Source organism: Ambystoma mexicanum, chromosome 3q (assembly GCF_040938575.1).
Source record: "Ambystoma mexicanum isolate Mex_15411 chromosome 3q, UKY_AmexF1_1, whole genome shotgun sequence".
NCBI classification, from domain to species: Eukaryota; Metazoa; Chordata; class Amphibia; order Caudata; family Ambystomatidae; genus Ambystoma; species Ambystoma mexicanum.
The window spans coordinates 3,269,472-3,289,320 of NC_090926.1; the positions used below are offsets into that span (position 1 = coordinate 3,269,472).

The 19,849-nt window shown below is 46.7% G+C and overlaps 1 protein-coding gene across 3 annotated transcripts in view; it reads left to right on the forward strand.

Annotated features, from left to right (window-relative positions):
• The first annotated feature begins 1,370 nt into the window (after positions 1 to 1,370).
• ADSL (adenylosuccinate lyase) overlaps positions 1,371 to 19,849 on the forward strand; it is a 262,886-nt gene continuing 244,407 nt past the window's right edge. Inside the window, exons 1-2 of one of the 3 annotated variants that reach the window (XM_069652918.1) lie at positions 2,169 to 2,355; positions 5,731 to 5,841. In XM_069652918.1, coding sequence (XP_069509019.1) covers positions 2,206 to 2,355; positions 5,731 to 5,841 — 261 coding nt within the window. In that variant the 5' untranslated portion in view covers positions 2,169 to 2,205. Of the gene's footprint in view, positions 1,503 to 2,064; positions 2,356 to 5,730; positions 5,842 to 19,849 lie in introns of those variants that run through there. The other 2 variants (XM_069652920.1, XM_069652919.1) reach the window with 2 other exon arrangements.

Sequence of the window (19,849 nt, forward strand, 5' to 3'; positions counted from 1 at the left end):
TCCGGAGTTACGAGCGTTGTCCCATTCAAAATTGTATTTCCCACTGCTTAGCAAGTTTCAGGGCTTTCTCCCAAGATGTCCGGTTCTCTCCTTCCTGACCCAAGGATAGGGCGCGGCTGCAGCTTCCCGATCCGCCGTGGGAGGGCTTGAGCGTAGCACAGGTTTCGCTTCAGGGCTGTTTCTCCTTGACTCTCTCAAGGGGGAAGTCCTCGCCTCCAGCATCGCCGCTTTTGCCTGGTGCAGGTTTCTGATGGTTATTATGTTTGAAACAGCTTTCTTTACATATCTGGCTTCTGATGGGGCACAGAGCTCTAACTGCCGTGTCTTCAGTACTTGGCGGCACTCTTGGAAAACGATAGCCATGTTTTAAACCGCAACTGTCACACTTACATTTTCATCCCCCAAACAAAGATGGAAAAGCTTTTTTCCCCGAGCATTTCACAGAAACGGGCCCTTAAGGGACTATGTGGTGGTTATGGGTCATTTGAGGCTGAGCATGGCATTTGATGGAATCAGTTACCCATGAGGCTGCACATGTAGTACCTCATACCATGCATAAACAGCATTACTGGTGTCTTTGAGGCTGCACTTCACATATAATGGCAGCAATTAGACGTGTGAGGCTCTCTCTTACATATGTTGAACATACCAGGTGCATGAGGCATTAACTGACATTGGGTGGCATTACTGGACATTTGAGGATGTACTTGGCATGTGATAGAAGCAACTGCATATATAAAGCTGTAACTGATATATTTTGACTGAAAGGCTGTAACAGACATAAAATGGCAGTATCCTCAAATAGACTCTATATTTGGCATACTGTATTGTGCCAGCAGTTGGGACTATTGGGCTTTACTTGGCACACGATTACTAGACCTGACATGTTCAGCTATAATTGATATAAAACGGCAGTAAATGGCCATATAAACATACATGCCAACCCTCCCGATTTGGCCGGGAGACTCCCAGGTAAAATGCGGTGGGTATCTAAAGCGGTCTTATGTCTGCCCTGGTACTGGTTTTGTATTTTGTGAAATGTAAGCTTATGTGCGTTTTTTACACCTGTCAACCACTTCAGTTGATGTCATTGGGGTTAAATGGCAATTGATATTAGTTCATGTAATGTCAACAGGTGTGCGATGTCACTTCCAATACTTTTTGCATTTTGGTGAAATGACTACCCTCCCTGCCAAGTTTCCAGATCCATGCATGTTGCATGTCACCCCTCCTCGGAGCATGGTAGCTCCCAGGACTTGTGTAATGGTCACATGGTGCTAACAATGTGACCAACCTCATAAAAGGGACAAGCCTGTTCCGGCTCATCAGTCGACCAAGGACTGACTGCAGAGTGTTCATTGTCTGCACCATGCTGGTGCCATGCCACATGCCGAAGTCCTACTAGCAGGGGCCGGCATCTGGACGATGCCCCTGCTGGCCAATGCCGTCCCACTGTCTTTGGTGTGCCGTGTGATCATGGCTATGGTCACAGCCCCGGTCTGGTATGCAGCCACGATTTTCTGTTCCGGTGATCCGGACCACGCAGGGTGCCCCTTGTGTTCCGTCCCATGCATGATTGCAGAGGAAGAGCTGCTGTTTGCCCGGTGACCCAGGCGCTCGGTGCGGCCTGCCCTGAAGCCGTCACAATGCATGACACCTCGACCCAGTCCTGCTTTTTCTAAAATTGCATATTCAAACTTGTAGTTTCGTTTTTCCCATTGCAAGGGTGGGGCTACAGGTCCCAGCATGCAGTAGTAAAAACACATAGGATGGACTCAAAGATTCCGAATGGAACTGGGAAACTTGGCAGCTATGGACTCCCTGGCGAAATGCCATGCAACGGGAAGTGCAGGACTGGGTTCGCAACACTCAAAATGCACATTTTCCAGTTATTCGTTTTTTCTACAATTATTCCTGTAAATGTCTTTCTTTATATACAGTGTATCTCTCAATGTGTTTGTGCCCGATTTTGGAGTTTTAATAGCCCATGCTGAAGACAGGGCGTTTCATGCCCGCATTTTCTTTTTAACATTGCATTTAGATGCATTGAAAAGTATGTGGCTGTTCTATTTTGGGGCTGTTTCCTAACTCCATTAGGGCTACAAGATTTCCCTCTCTTGCGCTATCATGCCCACGTGTGGTTAGCTGTCACTACGATTCAGTGGGCGAGGCCTGCCTGGCTGCGTAGACGCGCGCTTCTGAATCATGGCGGCCATGGAGGAGGACGAGCTGAGCCGGTACCGCTCCCCGCTGGTGTCCCGCTATGCGAGCCGGGAGATGGCGTTCAACTTTAGCGAACGACGAAAATACCGGGCCTGGCGGGTTCTCTGGACCCAGCTGGCGCGAGCGCAGCGGGTAAGTATCGCCTAGCTGGTGACGCGTTAGCGGGCATGTGGGGACCGGGCGAAGTGGAAAATACCCCATGGCTTGTACTTGTTCGAATGTGGGAACGAGTATTCGGGAGTGAATAGATGCCGCGCAACGCGGCTTAAGATTCGGCGCTAATAAATCATCAGGAAGTAAGTTATGTTGAAAACCGCCATCGCAACTTTAACGGGCACAGATTCAAAATACAGGTGCCTGGTGTTGATAGGTGTGTAATGAATTTAAAGTGTGCAAGTCCGGACGGTATCGAACATATGACGATCAGCAGCAGGTGAACGATTGAATAGAGCAGTAACGTGTTGTAAGGAACGGACATTGACATCACTGCTTGAAATGGAGAGAAACGATATTATGGGAACGCCCTCCTCCATGAGGAGGGGCGTGGTCAAGGGTGGGGCCAGTAAAGTCACGTAACGCCTTATCTTTTGAACCCAAGATCGGCTATTTGCATAAATACGAAGCGCATTTTGGGAACAAAATCAATCACACTTTATAAAGATGTTTAAATCGGTCTGCCAGTGATTCAGCAAGAAAAACCTTTGTCTAAGAAATAGATTTTGTGCTCTGTTAAGTCCCAACACTCACCATAACAAAAATATGTCTGTAAATTACACATTTGGACAGCCTCGGGGTCTGGATGGGATGTGAGCCATGCTTTGGGTTTAGAAACCAGGCATGTCGGATTCATGCTGCATTGATCATTAGACCATATGCACCTAGCCGGCAAGATGACTCAGCGGGTTAAGTGCTCGTTGCTGGGATCTGTATTCTGCAGGTTCCAGTCCCTGCATGCTCGACTCAGACTTTCATCCTTCCGAGGTCAATAAAGGGAGTGCCAATTTTGATTGGGTAATAATCAAATTATGTATGTAAATATGTACTATGTATGTAGTAATTAGATTATTATAAACAAATTATCATTATAGTTGGATGGTTTTCATTTGCAAGAACAGCGAACCTGGAGGTAAATTGTACTGTTACTCCGGAACCAGGCTTTATTTTTTGTATTTGTTTATTATTTGTATCGTGCACCAAACCCTGAGGTAACTGGGCAATTGAAAAACGTAATGGTTACTTACAGATAAGGCAGGCATATTACAATCCAGTGTACAGATAGCAAGAGGGACCCCGGTTACAGATGGGTCAGAAAGGAGATAATATACAGAAGTATGACAAACAGAAAGGATGAGCAGAAGCATAAATAGGACAATGGTCAGTTAGCATAGTGGAAGCCTTTTGGTGATGAGACTTGTTGCTCAGCCAACTTTTTATATTGGCTTTAAAGGTGAGGAAGGAGGGTTCCTGTCTGAGAGGGATGGGAATACAATTCCATCGTTTGGCAGCTTGGACTGGGAAGCTGGCTCCTCCGCCTGTTTTCCGATTGAATCTTGGTACCACCAGGTTGTGGGCGTGAGATGATCTGGTAGTGCGTGTGGGTTGGTGTTTACAAATTTTGTCCGCCAGTTATTTCGGGGCTGAGTTTATCAGGCATTTGTGCGTGATGGCCAGGGTGCATAATGTGGTTCTGTCACGGATGGGTAGCCAGTTGGGGCAAATACTGGGCAGATGGTCGAAGGATCCAGGCCCCACTGCCTACGACTTACCCCCAGTCCAATTCTCTCGGTCACAGTACTTGCAATTGATTGGGGCTTGGCCACTGACAGCCGCTGTTAACTTATACTTTTATTGAGTCCCTTTGCCCCAGGTTAAGAGGGCGTTAAACTCCCTTTACATTCCAGCTGTGGAGGAGAAATCCTGCCTATCCAAAAGGGGGGAGGTTGGTCACTGTATAGTAACAGGGAAGAGTCGGAGTAGGGGTGATTAAGATTACTTGTAACTGTTCTAGGCAGTTATACCCAATATGGATACTTATCCACAGTTTGTAATCCGGCATATATCCACATTAACCCCCTCGTCCTTGTGCCAGTACTACAGACCTACTGGGTACCATTGAGACCTACCAAATGTAGCAGGGATGTCAGAAACCCGCTCAATCGCAGGCATACAAAGAACCTAGTATGGTGCACACCATGGGGATTCTTTATTTACTGAAACCCAAGTGTTGTGGCTTTAGGAACCCCTTAACCGAGGGACAGACTCTTGGTCTTCTAAGTGCAATTTGAAATCTTTTGTAGGACTAGCTCATTGGGCTGCCTGAAAAACATCCTGCAGTAACCACTCCCTTTGGTCGCTTGCTCTGGACGGCAGTAGAAGCCTTCAGGTCTGAGGAGGGCTAGCATAGAGAAATGGTGTTGCACACCCATCTGCTCAGACACCACATGCTTTGCCCCCTTTAAGCAGCCCTATATATGACAAACCATCTTGGAATGTGTCAAAGGAGTGAATATTTGACTCCTCTAGAGATCTTGTTCCATGTGGAACTTTCAGATGACACCTCCGAACTACTGAATCCTGAAAGCACTGAAGAAAAGAAGTGCACATGAGGGCACTAACGGACCACCCCGCCCCCAAAACCCTCTAGCTGAAGTGATGCATGCTTGGAAGGTCACATTCATAGAAAGGAATTTGAGATCTGTCATTTAGTTAATCGGAAGGCAGTAACTGTAGTGCCCAGAGAACTGTTGAGAGATCCCAAGGGTGTGTGAGCCTTCTTGGAGAGTGGGGTGGAGAAATGCTCACTTCCAGGAAGCTATGCAGAAGCGTGCCCACTAGCTTATCACCAGCTGATGTCCCGACCCAAGGTTGTTATTTTTATTATGGTATTAATTGAGAGCGGAATTAACTTCGGGAAGCAACACATCATGGGGGGAAGAACACTGAGGGAAGCTGAGAAAAAGGGATCAGGGAGCTAACCGGGGAGGGCGGGCAGTTGGCAGGAAGGTATCTCCAAGCAGCCAAAGGAGGAAACAGTTAGGAGCAGATCCCTGAATCTCAGGTAGGGTGGGGAGGGTGTGTGGACCTAGGTGTTACCCTTTAAATAATTGATAGCTGCCCAAGGATGAGCTAGACATAGGCTCAACCGTTCTTGAAGCAATTGGATAAACCTTGTTGACCATGATCAGAAGGTGGAGGCAATGCAAGACTACTGAAGGCCTGAAACTAGGTAATTGGAGAGACCATGTTTTAAGCCCTACTTTTCAACTTCCATGTTGATCAATGCCTGAGGGGAAAGGGAGCCGTTAATGCCTACTATGGGATATGGTGAAAGGGAAAGTTTCCACAGTGGTAGACAGTCCGCTTTGGGAGAAGCAGAAACAGGAGTGCAGAGTGTTGTTTTCCTTGGTGACAGTCTGCTGGAGCTGCTCTCTATGAAGTCTGTCTACAGTGGCTGCCTATTCCCTGGAGGCGGGGTCCTAACTTGTACACTTTAAACACTGTTCCCAGCGCAATGGAGAGTGTGGTTTTCCGTGGGAAGGCTGGGCGCCTGCCGTCTATAATCGTCTTGGAGCAGACTCGTCAGTAAATTGCTTGATCGCTGACGATCGCCAACAAAGGGTAAGCGATGCACTGAGTGAAATAATCTTTAAAGTCTAAAAGCCATATATGAGCTCACAAGAATATTACTGTTCATGTGTAGAGGTTATACGCCTCATATTGGACTGCTATTACGAACACGCCTGGCTTATTTACTTTTACGGTCTGCTAACAGAAAGCAGTGATGGCCGCAGGTGGGTGTAAATATGAACGTACATTTATTGAAAACTGCAACTATTGGGACTTGTGATTATCCTTTGAGCTATAGGTATGATATTATATGATATATTTTATTTGTATGGCGCTCATACACAAGTGTTTCAGAGCGCGATAAGGCAAGGGAGGGGAACAGGGAGAACCCATCAACGATCTTACTAGGCCCAGTGACATTGAGAACGTGCATGGGAAAAGGGAAAGGGGAGAACGTGCATGGATGGGGAGAGAGGAGAGTGCGGAGCAGAGGAGAAAAGATAAATAATAATAAATACAAATAGATTATAGAGGCCATAAACGGTGGTAGTTCAGCCAGCAAGTGACAAGTGCAGTGTTTACGGCAGCCGACTGGGTAAGTCTAAATAAGTGCAGAAAAGGGGGGTGATGGTGGGGGACTGTATGGATACAGATACAGTCCCCGTTTCAAGGGGTAGCCAGGTGGCAGTGCAGGAGGGTGGCAGGGTGAGCAGATACCTGGGCCCAAGGGACAGAGGGTGGCCAGGTGCACAGTGCCAAGAGAGAGCAGATCAGCAGGGGAGAGGGGGAGCGAAGGCAGAAGCAAAGAGGAAGGTCTTGAGGTGCTTCAGGAACCAGAGATGGTTTTCCTCATGTTTTAGAGTGGCACGGAGGCTATTCCAGAGGGAGGCCCCAGCCGAAGACCGAGATCTACCCCCAGCTTGTTTCTTTGAAAAACAACTGACCCTGAGGGAGTTGGAGGAACGAAGAGCTCGAGAGGGGAGGTATTTACAGAGGGATAGCTGAAGGTATTTAGGACCCAGGCCCCAGAAAGCCTTGTGGACAATGCAGAGGGTTTTGAATTTAATCCTTGCATCTACTGGGAGTCAATGGAGAGATTTCAGAGCTGGAGAGATACGATCCCAGGGCTGGAGGCCAAGGACGAGTCTTGCAGTCCTGTTGAAGGTGAAGAACTGTGCGCTTTGTTTTAATAATCAGCGATTGTGGGCCATGCAGGCCTTCGAGCTGCTGGTGTGGAACTGTTAGGAGATTTATTATATTGTGCCTTTGAGCCGCTCGAGTTTCAAAAAGCAGACCTGTTAGTTTATTTTTATTTGTAACAAGAAGTGACTGCGGGACATGTTGGCCTTTCAGCTGCTTGTGCAGAATTGTTAGAAAACCTACAAAGAGTAGCGGTGGTAGGCATATTGTGATTCAGACCGGATTGAGAGTGTATCCAAGATAAATGTCTTGTTTTGACTTGGAGCAGAATGTTGGGGAACATGAGCCTCCGAAATGTCAAACAAGTAATTGCTTTTAAAACTAGTAAGACTCCAGCAAGTGCAGAGACAACAACTTGTATACATCTGGAAACTGCTTCGAAGCCTGAATTGACAAAATAACAGATTTTTTCCAAAGGGCAGATGGCGATAATTGATATCCATCCCATACTGCAAATATGTGAAAACCTGAATAGTGCATTAGCTTGTACCACAGCTGAATTGGACAAAAATAACTGTTTGTTGAATCTTTGTTACTCCTTACATGGGGAAAATATGGACCTCGGAGCTGGGCAAGATATCATAGAGACTGCCGTAAATAGGAATGAAAAAAACAGTAATTGGGGCTAATGGTCAGTTATCTGTACCTTCTGTGAGAATCCCCTGTTCACCACGGCTTATAGGGATTATTGATGAAAACCCCTAAAATAGCTAGTGATTTTCTTGATTTCACTGAAGTTGCTAGTAGCTAGGTGAATACGGACAGTATGTATAATGAAAGATTTAAGGCGCAGGATGCACATCGTTTGGCTACAAGTCTTGCGCTGAAGATCTTTATTAAAACTAACGCATAGTATTTCTTGCCAAGTGCAAAAGAATGCATGCCAAGTGCAAAAGAATGCATGTTGTTTGTCTGAACTATTACAGGAAAAACGGTATAGCTCTGAAAAGGGAGCAACTATGTCTCATCCCCAGACAAATTAAATTACTAACAGTGGTCCGCTAATGACATCCTACTGACCACCAAATCTGAAATAATGGCATCTACAAAGGTAGAGGTTCTTGCCGGTAGTGATGAGGAAGATGATTGTCTACTATAAAAAAGAGAAAAACGAAAAATGAAGAATATAAAGACTAAAGTTGCAACCAAACCTCAGCTTGTGGAAGAAAGTAACCATCAATTGGGAAAATAATATCTTATTAAGAACCAGCATGCCTCTAAAAGATCTAGGAAAAAAGCATTGAAGAGCAGAAAGTGCTGCTAATAAAGTTGGTAATTTAACCAATTGGTTAATTGGCTCTAAGGACTCCAAAATAAGAACTGGGCTATTGCATCAAGAGGCAGTAGCTGAATCTGATCAAAGCATTTCGGATGTCACTGAAACATCCTTGGAAACAAGTATTGCAACTACTGTTGCAAGTGTCCACTTGAGTAGATCTAAGATGAAACTGAATTATGAAATAGTGTATGCTGTTATTAAAGTTAAAAAGCAACCTAGTGTGAAGGCGTTACCAGATGGACCCACCTCTCGGGAGGTGACGGCCCTTCCTCGTATGGAGTTCACTATCTAATCTGAGGGCTCAAAGCAAACGATAAATAGAGGCAGCATACTTTACATTTTTAACAACCTCCTTCCTTTAAGAGTGATAAAAAGTTGTGATTTTGAATTTGTTGTGCCATGTCACGCTATGTAACAAAGGTACATTTCTCATATTCTGAAGTAGTTGGCCTAATCAGGGCAAACTCGTAATAGCTCCTTAAACGGGGGTACGAATTAGACTGAGATATCTATTTTTTTTAGTTTTTTTAAAAGGCCCCTATGAAGATAAAAAAAAAAAATACGAAGAAGGGGGAAAGGAAGAAGGTTATCTCCACGAAAGCACTGAAAATGAAAACATCGGAAGAGGGATGTGAGCCGAATATTAACTCACTGGGAGTGCTTATGTTCATTTTTACCACCAATTATGATGAGACCCTGATCCAGTATAGAGGTTAAATCATGCAATACCAGAGGACATAACCATCTTTTTAGATCAGATGGTTCTTGTAAAGATATCTTTATGGGTGATATAATATTACTTCACTAGACGTGGCTGCTAGGGACTGCACAATTTGATGGGTATACAGCGTATTTGTGCCATGCTAACAGGAGAAAAAGGCTGTCCGTATGGTGGCTTGGCTATTTTAAGAGCAAATAACTTGAAATCGGAAGAGTGCATGGAAGTAGAGAATGATAAGAATGTGTTAGTGGTTGAAGTGTTAATTGAACCTAACCATAGTTAACTGGTTATACTAGTTAATCACACTTGCTCCTGCAATTGGCAGCAGATACGAGTATGATAAACTGATAAGTCTGTACAATTATTAGATATCCAAGGAGTTGGATTAATTATGATCCAATTTTCTTCTGATTCCAGCCAATGCGTGTTTCGAAAGTCTTTTGCAAGGCTGTTATTCACATTGTGCTGTTAATTGTATTTGTGTGAAATTACATTTACATAAATGAATTCTAAATGCATACCAGGTTCATCGTTTGGGGACAGGAAAACAAGGAGAAGATACCAAACAAAAACATGGGGAAGAGCAGATATTAACAACTGAAAATCAGCAACATTTAGCTAGTTATCGTGCCTCTTGCCCATTAATCCTTTTGTCCACCTAGTCTAATAATAGGCGACAAATGACAGTTATTAACTCTAGTATGGATTAGGTGAGGCACACAAAATCCCTAATTATTAGTGTACCAAATATTGCTTTGGTGGTTCAGTTAATGGTGTGCACACACGCATTGTGCCAAAGAGAGCACTTATAGGTAGGTGATGTTGTTAATGATAGAGTATCGTAGGGTGTGCTCGAACTTGCATTACATGCACAATTTCCTATCACAATGATAACCAAAGAGGAGCTCCCCATTAAATGTGTGATGCAATTAATAATAAACTCACCTTTTGCGGCAAATTGATCTTTCCTGTAGATCAAATTTAGATTTATAAATTGTCAGTCCTTTCAGAGCTTAGCTGGGTCAGTCCTGAAAACAATAAAGTGGTCACAGAAGCACTTACCCATTGTGCTGTGGGTAATGCTTGACTGAATATCAGTGGATGCTTTATCTGGTGTACTAGACATTTCTTCATAGCTGCTAAAATTGTCAAAAATCTTTAGGCTTGTCATTCTGATGTTAAATCGGAATGCTATGAGCATGTTGCCACGTACTTGCCTCAGATGCTACGTTGTTTTATTGTGGCATTGGTATTATGGGTTGTCGCTTCTTGAATCCCAATGTATAATCCTGCAAGAGACAGGAGAACCACATGAATATATTGGGGGGGTGGTCTTTACTCTCTTCATTTTATCATTTGTATTAAATTCAAAGTACTGTGCTATATAGTTATAATCGAACGTTGAATTGGTCAATAGGAGAGTCTGAAATTGGTAATATATAATGGCGTTAGTTACCAAGAGTTTAATATACATTGCAAATAATTTGTTACAGTCTTTACCTATTCATGGAAGTGCTGTCCTGTTAGGAGTCATCCAGTGTAACCCGCGTGTGTAATCCATGCGTGTGCCATTTTGATTATTTATTTATTTATGCTTCAAATGTGCATAGGATGTCACAGCCGCTTATGTCAATAATGATATAAGCCTTTGTTGTGATCTGAAGATGCGGCACAACCAGTGTGTGATTAGTTGCTGCTTATTATGATTGAAAATGTACTAAATGGTGTACAGTGACTATATCTAATCAATAATGACATTATGAATAATAAACAATGAAAAAATACCAAATTTAAAAAATAAAATATATATGGAGTAAGGGGTTACATATGTTGGGGACTGGCTTGGGTGGGGTTTGAAACATGGGGAAACAGGGAACTTTGGGGGAAGAGGGGAATCCAGTATTTTTGGGTTCTTTCTAATTTCACTCATTTTATTTTTTGGTTACTTAAAATTACACTAAACTGAACTAAATCACTACACACGTTAGTAATTTATTTAACAACCCGTTATACCAATGCCACAATAACTGAACAACTTAGCATCTGAGGTAAGTCGTGGCAACAAGCTCATATCACTCCGATATAACATCCAATAGGATTTTCGGCAAATTTTGCAGCTGTAAAGAAGAATCTAGTACACTAGATAAAGCAGCCATTGCTATTCAGTCAAGCATTACCCACAGTGTTTCTGTGACTACTTTATGGTTTCGGGACTGACACAGATAAGCTCTGAAAGGACTGACAGTAATGTATCTAATTTGATTTACAGGAAAGATCAATTTGCCAGAACATTTTGAGTTTATTATCATTTCTCACCACACATTTAATGGGGAACTCTTCTTTGATATCACTGTGATAAGAAATTAATGTAAATCTAAGCAATTAACAATATTCCCTAACTAAAAGTGCTATCTTTGGCACAATGCATGTGTGCACCCTTAACTGAACCACCAAATCAATATTTGCTACACTAATAATTAAGGATTTTGGGTTGGCCACCAGGGGGCGCACGGATGAAGGACACCTACGTGTGAGCTCTGGACCCACAGGTGATTTGAGCCCCCACTTTTGGTCCCCCTGGTCCTCCCCCTCTCGGCCACAAGCGCAGCGTTCCAGGCGCGGGCCGAGGCCACCTGACACTCGAGGCACCCAGCTCCTCCCACCACCCTCCTGCGGAGAGCACAGGCCGCGCTGCGGCTCCACTTAACAGCCGCTGCACTACTGCCTGCCCCGCAGCCCCTGTGGGACAGCCGAACACCCGGGGAACGTTCCCGCCATCTCGGTGCGGCCGCCGGTGCAGTGCCGGCCTCAGGCGGCCCGGCACACGGAGACAACCTGCGGAGCGGCTGGTGGCCCCCACTCCCCCGGAACAAGCATATGCGCCCCGCAAGATCCGAGGCCCCATCTCCCCCCTGCCCCCTCACCCCCTCCCCCCAGGGCTCTTTCCCACCCCCCTGGGATCCAAAGTCGGGTGGTGGTGTGCTGGTCACGGGGGAGGAGCGCCCCCCCTGCCCACCACCCCACCGGAGCAGACTCACGGAGGCAGCGGCGTGCAGCCCGCACAGGCCCGTCGCTGACCGCATCACCCGCCAAGCCACAATTGAAAGCACAGGCCCTGGGGAAAGGGTACGCAAGGTCTGGACACTGCCCACACCCCTGCCCTAGAAGGCCCTGAGGGCCCAAAGCAAACTGCGTTGGGGGGGGTAGTGGGGGAGATTCCAACACACAGCTGTAGCCGTAGGCCCTGTCGCAGTTCCTGCACCTGGCACAGCGCCAACCCAGGCCCCAATCGATACCGCATATATCCCCAGGTGCCCTCAGCCCGCCCCCAATCATAGGCACCCTATAGGCTCTATAAGGGAGCAGTGCCCAACTTGGTGACGCTGTTACGCTAGATACCCCCTGCCGAGGCACAACTTCCCCCAGGCACCGCCACAAGAGAACTAGCAATCGCCTGACTCCTCCCCGGAGGGCAGCAACACATGTTTTTCCCTGGGAACGCCCTGTACCAAGTCTAGACCCTGTCCCCCCCACCCACAGCACCAAAACAGGTAGTCCTGAACCTACTGCAAGCGCCTGAAGAACTTTCTACGGTCTCTCTGCTGAGTTTATCACCAGGGCCACAGCACATAAGGCAAGGAGCTTGTGCCCGCACCAAAGGCAATGCAGAGAGTTGGGCCCCCACCTTTGGGGCGTGTGCCCTCCTCTGTACCCCCGCCGGCCTCTCGCCCTGTCAAGACCCGGACAGGCGGACCGGCGACAAAGGGAAACGGAACAGCCAACTGTGTCCTCACCTGAACTTTAACTCGAGCCAAGGCCCCCTGTTAAGGGTCCTGCCCCATGCAACCCCATCGGTGCCTACACACGGATCCGCACCAACACTGGGGCACCCTTGACATCGTATCAGGCCCACGGACAGTAGCCAACCGGAACGGAGGGTAGGGCCCCTGGGCTCAGGGCGTGTGCCTCCTCCCACTCATGGTATGTAGTGGGACGTTATGCAGAACGCCCTGCATAATGTCCCACTACATACTTCTAGAACTATACAATGCGGCGGTGCAGAGGGTAGGGCCCCCACTTCCGGGGCATGTACCTCCTCGCACGCCAGTACCAGATGAACACTAAGAGCAAATTGTCCAAATACGCATATACCCCCTTAACTCCGGAACCAAAGCCAAGATCCATAATGTCACTTGAAGCCTCGGAGACGGGAGCGGTAGCCACCAAGGGGGGGACATCGCTGCCTTCTTGAGTGAAATCCGAAACATGGGAGCCAACCTCGGTGACAAAATGACCCAGAGAGTGGACAACATTGAGGAAAGGCTGGAGGGCGTCGAGAACAATCAAGCCTCGATAGACACTCTGGAAGCCCAACTAGACCTCAGGATGCGCAACATAGAGAAGAGGGAAGATGAAATCCGTCTTAAGATAGACGATTTAGAAAACGAAGAAAGTAGGAATAACCCACGGTTTTTCGGGATTCCGGAGCATGAGGGGGGAAAGAGAAGAGGACCTCAAACAACGCGATATCATTAAAATCCTAACAGCGGATGGGGACATTGATGAACTCAAAACCGAGAGGATACACAGAGCCAGCGGCCCACCAGTTGGCCCGAGGTCTGTCCTTGCCAGATTCCACAGATATCAGGACAGAACACAGATACTCGCGAAAGCCAGAGCCGAGGGCTCAGATCACCATCTGTCCTCGCTCACCTTGGCCTTGAGATGCCTTTGCGCCCCCTAACGAAATGGCTTAAAGACCTAAGCACAAGATATAGGTGGGGATATCCCTTCTCCCTTACGTTCGAACACGGAAGCAGAAATATTCTGCTCCGCTCCGAAGAAGAAATTCGAGAATGCATTGCGGACCTCCTTGGGACAGGCCCGAGAGGTGGAGCACAAGAGGGCCCGGTGCAGGACAGACCGGGATGGGAGCTCCAAGGCCCGAGAAGGAAAAGAGTCAAGGGATCCAGAAAGTACAGATGACCCAACGACACGCCAGACAGTAACAAATGACACTGCTCACTCAAGTCCCGTATCCCTGCGAAGTCCACCTGGAAATTATTTCATGAGGACTTATCTACATTCCGGAACCCGGCACACCCTCGCGGCTGGACCAGATTCAGGGCGTGTCCGCTGCCCGGGCTGCAGGGACGAGTAGCCGGTAGACGAACCCGGAAACTGCATGTATCACCACGTATGCTATTTTACAGTTGTTGTTGTTGTTTACCATAATGTTGTGAACCACAATGTTTGAATGAAAGGGGGGGGCGGGGGCTCAAAACGTTACAACGATAATAGTTGTAGTCCGGGTCGTGCGGTTACGACCCCCATCGGTGGTCCGACAGTAGACAGGCTGTATACATCCAGTTCAACTCGGACTCCATCGATCCACGATGCAGACCCTCATCGAAAGAACGAAGAGACGAGACTGAGGGCAACGGGTATTATGTTTAATACCTTGGAAGGGAGGGAAGGGGGAGGAAGGCAAAATATTTTACAGCCTCAGTTTGTTGGAGGCACTTATCAGGTTGCTTCCACTGCGGCGACTTCTCGCGACGGGCGACTCAACATGACGAGCAAATCCAAAGGGCACACCAATGATCTACGGACATGACCATCCAAGTGACCGGCATGGTACACTCAAAATTGGCACGCTGAACGTCCAGGGGCTAAATTCTCCCACCAAAAGATAGTATACAGAGAGTTCAAGAGGGCAAAACTGGACGTACTTTTTTTACAAGAAACCTGATGCACCAAAGGAGACGAGAGGAAAGTTCTATACATCAAAGCAGGCTCTGAATACTGGGGCTCAGGCCCTCTCAAGGAAACTGGAGTTGGCATCTTAGTCAACAAAGCGATCTGGTTCGAACACTTAAAAACCTGGGCTGACGTAAGTGGAAGAGCGCTGGTTCTAGTCGGCAAAATACAAGGCACCATCCTCACACTCGCGTCCATATATGCACCTAACACTGGACAGTCCAGGTTCCTACAACAAACAGTCCCCAAAGTTATGACTGAAGCGGAGGGAGAGGTGATCCTTGGAGGTGACCTGAACTCGTGATGGACCCAGATCTGGATAGACAGGCAGGCAACTCGTTTGCAGCCCCACCATCTGGCCCCGGTCGCTCACAAGTTATGGACACCTACAACCTCAAGGACGCATGGAGACACATGAACCCGAATCAAACGGGCTTCACCTTCTACTCTGCACCGCATGCAATGTTCACCAGAATTGACTACATATATCTCACCCCTGAACTCACCGAGGCAATGGTCGAATCCAGCATATCTCCCGTAAGCTGGTCGGACCACGACATGGTCATAGTCACCGTCGACCGGATGGCTCTCCCCCAGAAGAGCTCTAAGTGGCGATGCAACATCTCTCTTTAAAGACCCGATCATTCATGATAAACTTGAGCAGGACATCACCCAATACTTTGAACAAAATAATACAGGTGAAACTTCTGTAAACACAGTGTGGGAGGCAGGTAAAGCCACCTGGAGAGGACTGCTCATCAAAGAGAGCCGCTAAGAAAAGAGAACGCCAACTCATAGAAAACAGGCTCCGAAAAGAAATCTCCCAACTCTACCTCATCGTCCAATCCTCAGGCCCCGACAGGCTACAAAAAATTGAGCAAGCCAGCAGCAAGAAGGAGGAACTGCGACAACTAGAAACTGCCAGCATCGTGCACTAACTCCATTGTCTTAAGCAAAAATAATATGAACATGGAGACAAGGCGGGTGCCTTACTTGCCGTAAGACTCCGAGGGCAACGCAAAGAGCGATGGGTCCCAACGATACCCAACGAATAAACACCTCACGGACACCATCCTCCCAATAGCCCCGAAGTCTTTGCTGACTTTTATGAGAAGCTATACACCTCAGATCCCATCCCACACTAGGAGACGATCACCGAATATATGAACAAAGTGTCACTCCGCACCCTCCCCCTGGATGCAGCACAAGCTATAGATACTCCTATCACAGGAGAGGAGATTGAAGAGGCGATCAAAAGACTTCCTGCGAGGAAAGCCCCCGGAAACGATGGCTACACAGCAGGATTTTATAAGACTTTTAGGACGCCCTCCTCCCATTCATGATCAAGCTCTTCAATAACATCCTCCAATCAGGTGTGGCGCCCAAATCCTTCTCAGAAGCACTAATAACCGTTATACCCAAGGAAGGCAAAGACCCAGACCTGTGCGCTTCCTACCGCCCAATTTCCCTCCTAAACATTGACGCCAAGATTTATACGAGAGTCCTCACCGCGCGGCTTGAGTCACACATGCCAGCTATAATTCATAAAGACCAAGTGGGTTTCATCCTTGGAAGGCCAAGCGCTGATTCTACCCGGAAGACCCTCCACCTCGTACACAAGGCCAAAAAGATGCCAAATACGCCCGCATTATTTTCGATCAACGCCAAAAAAGAATTTGACAGAGTTGAATGGCTCTTCCTCGAGGCCACACTAAAGAAAATTGGCCTGGGCCCCACCATCAGACGTGGGATCAAAGCCGTTTACACGGCTCCACAGGCTTCTGTAGTAGTGAACTCCCAATATCCCGCTGGTTCCCCCCCCCAGTAGATTCTCTTTGCGCTATCTCTGGAACGCCTTGCCCAGGCGCTTCGTACAGACGCCGGTGTGGAGGGAATGCGAGTAAACGGTAGAGAGTATAAGCTGGCCTTGTACGCAGACAACCTCCTGCTCCACGCACTAACCTGATGTCATCAATCCCCCAAGCGATCCGCCTGATAGAAGAATACGGCACACTCTCAGGTTTCAAAATAAACAAAACCAAATCCATCCTCTTCCCGCTCCACAAACCCTCCCCGGACCATCAAATAGACCTTGAGCGCCTAGAACTAGTCATCGGAGGCCTAACACTGAGCTACTTGGGGATCAACCTAACAAGAGAACTCGAAAACCTGTAGGAAGCAAACTTTCCCCATCTCCTCGACGCCCGTAAAGCGAATCTTCCAAAATGGAAATCACTTAAAATCTCCTGGATGGGACGTTTAAATGCTATCAAGATGGTGAGCCCCCACGCTTTCTATACCCCATCCATGTCCTGCCCATCACAATCCCGGACCAATTTTTCAAACGTTAAAAAGGCCATATTAGAATTCCTATGGAATGGGGGGAAAAAACCCAGGATACCCTATGAAACCGGAGACCCTATGAAACCCTGATACTACCGAAGGAGCAGGGGAGAGTGGGCCTCCCGGACATAGAGCGATATTATCAGGCGACACAACTCTGAATCCTGCACCTGCGTGACAGAAGGGACCTGCAATGGGTTCAGTTGGACAATGATAATTTGACCCCCGCTACTCACGCAGAGTGGTTATGGGACCCCAGATCGAAACTAATCAAAAAGATTGCGCAACCACCCAATACTTGGGACACTGTGGAACATATGGAAGGAAGGGAAGGGAATGTCCGGAGTTACGTGGCCCTCTCCTCTGAGCCACCTCTGGTCCCCTGGGATCAGAGAGGAAATACCTGAACACGCCAGATATCAAGCTTGGTTCGTTGGTCTTGAAAGAGTCGGCCAGTTGTGGAGAAACGGGAAATTCATCTCAGTTACAGAACTAGAGGAAGCTCTTCAACTACACCCGATTCCGATCTTCTTGTACCTGCAATTGAAAGGTGTATTATCCAAGAGGTAATGGAAAGCCAAAACGCAAAGAGAACTTGCGCCTTTCGAGACAATTTTGGACACGACCAACATAAATAAAGGCCTAATAGCGCGCATGTACAGCGCTCTGGTCTGTATGGAACAAACTTCAAGTGCCCGCCTGAAAGTGAGATGGGGGGGGGGGAGATTTCAGCAGAGAATTCGATCAGCAGGCTTGGGACAGAATTTGTGAAACACCATCCAGAATATCAATTGCACCCCAGTATAAGCTCCATGCAATAAAGCTACTCCATAGGTGGCAGTATGACCCACACAGGCTTTCCAAAATGTTTCAGTCCTCCAGCCCAGGGTGCTGGCGGGAATGCGGCATGGATGCCGATTATTGGCACATCTGGTGGGACTGCCCCCAAGGTTCGCATCTATTGGCAAGAAGTCCTGGGATGGATCAAACAGCTAGATGGCATAGAAAGGGAACCGTCGCCCCTTCTGATCCCCTTCGGTCTTGAAGAAGAGGACGATGAACTGATTAGAGTTAAAGGACTGGCATCCCCCCTGCTATTAGCTGCGAGAGCAGGGCTGGTTGTCAAATGGAAGTTTCCACGCCTCCTAGTTAAAAAAGACTGGATACAGATTGCAACGAACATCTACACAATGGAAAAAATTACCGCTGCCCTCCACGATGAGGCTGCACGACACAAAGAGGCCTGGTCCGACTTTGCCAGTCACTACATTGCAGATACAGAGATAAGCGACCCGCCGCATCAAGGAAGTTAGGAAACACTTGGCCCCTGCATGAACAGTGCGTCACAGGATGCACCGCCAGTTCAACATGCCTGTCACAAACTTCAACCTAAACATAAGCATTCTCAACTCAAGCGACGACCAGCACCGAATGTCATGTCACCCGTCAAAAATCGCTACACAAATGCCAAGACCTGGAAGTTTTATGAGCACTGCCAAGGGGTGGGAGGGAGGGGGGGGGTAAGGGTTTAAAACGTCCTGCCAATAGGGAGGGAAAAGTATATGATGTTAAAATGTTCTTCAGGTGGAACAAAATTGTTTCCTAATGTAACCATGTGAATATAACATGCACCCACCTGTATGTCCAATATTGATGATCAAAAATTAAATAAAAAAATGAAGTATTTTGGATGCTTCACCTAATGTATTCTAGAGTTACCAACTGTCTGTCATTTGCCACCTATAGTTTTAGACCAGGTGGACAAAAGGAATAATGGCCATGGGGCATGATCACTAGCTAAATGTTTCTGATTTGCAAGTTTTAATATCTGCTTTTCCCCATGTTTTTGTTTGGTACCTAATCTTTCTTGTTTTCCTGTCCCCAACCCATGAACCTGGTAAGTATTTTTAAAATTTCCATATATGTAAATGTAATTTCACACTGATAAATTGACATCACAATTTTTGAATGACAGCCTTGAAAAATACCTTGTGCCAAAACATGTGTTGGCTGTAATCAGAAATAAATAAATCCAACTCCTTTGGATATCTAATAATTGAACAGACATATCTGTTGGTCATACTCCTATCTGATGATAATTGCAGGAGCAAGCGCAATTAACTTGTATAACCAGTTAACTGTATACAACATATGAGGCGAAAGGTTGAACCACAATTTACTATTTCTGCAGCACGCCACACCACCTATAATTGGTGCCCAAGTGCACCAAGAAGCGGTCATACCCTGACTCCTGTTACCTTGAACCTAACCATAATCTGCTTTTGGTAAACATCTGATCCTCCTGGAGGTGATTTTACTATGGATATTCAACTTAAGGTATTCAACTTGTTGGGAAGGAAGTTGGCACATAATCTGGACATAAATGTCATTATTTGTGGTGATCTTCCACATTGGATTTCATCCACATATGTGAAATGTTGGTTCAGTTGGTTATGGAACAGCAAATATTTGTAGATTTTAGTGATCACACAATATTTTTAGATATCAACTTCTGCTGTGTTGTATACTCATTTCTATAATATGGGCTCAGTGAACATTCATGCTGGCGATAACGGGCAAGGATGGATGGACAGAAATTTGGAAAAAGCAAGAAAGTGGGTAAGTGATGTCCAGGGTGAATATCGTGCCATGGAAAATGCTGATGATCTAGTATCATGGATATCTTTCCACAGACTTGGCTTTATGCTGATGGGCAACTGTAAATTCCTTAAGAATGGACAAAACGAGGGGAGGTC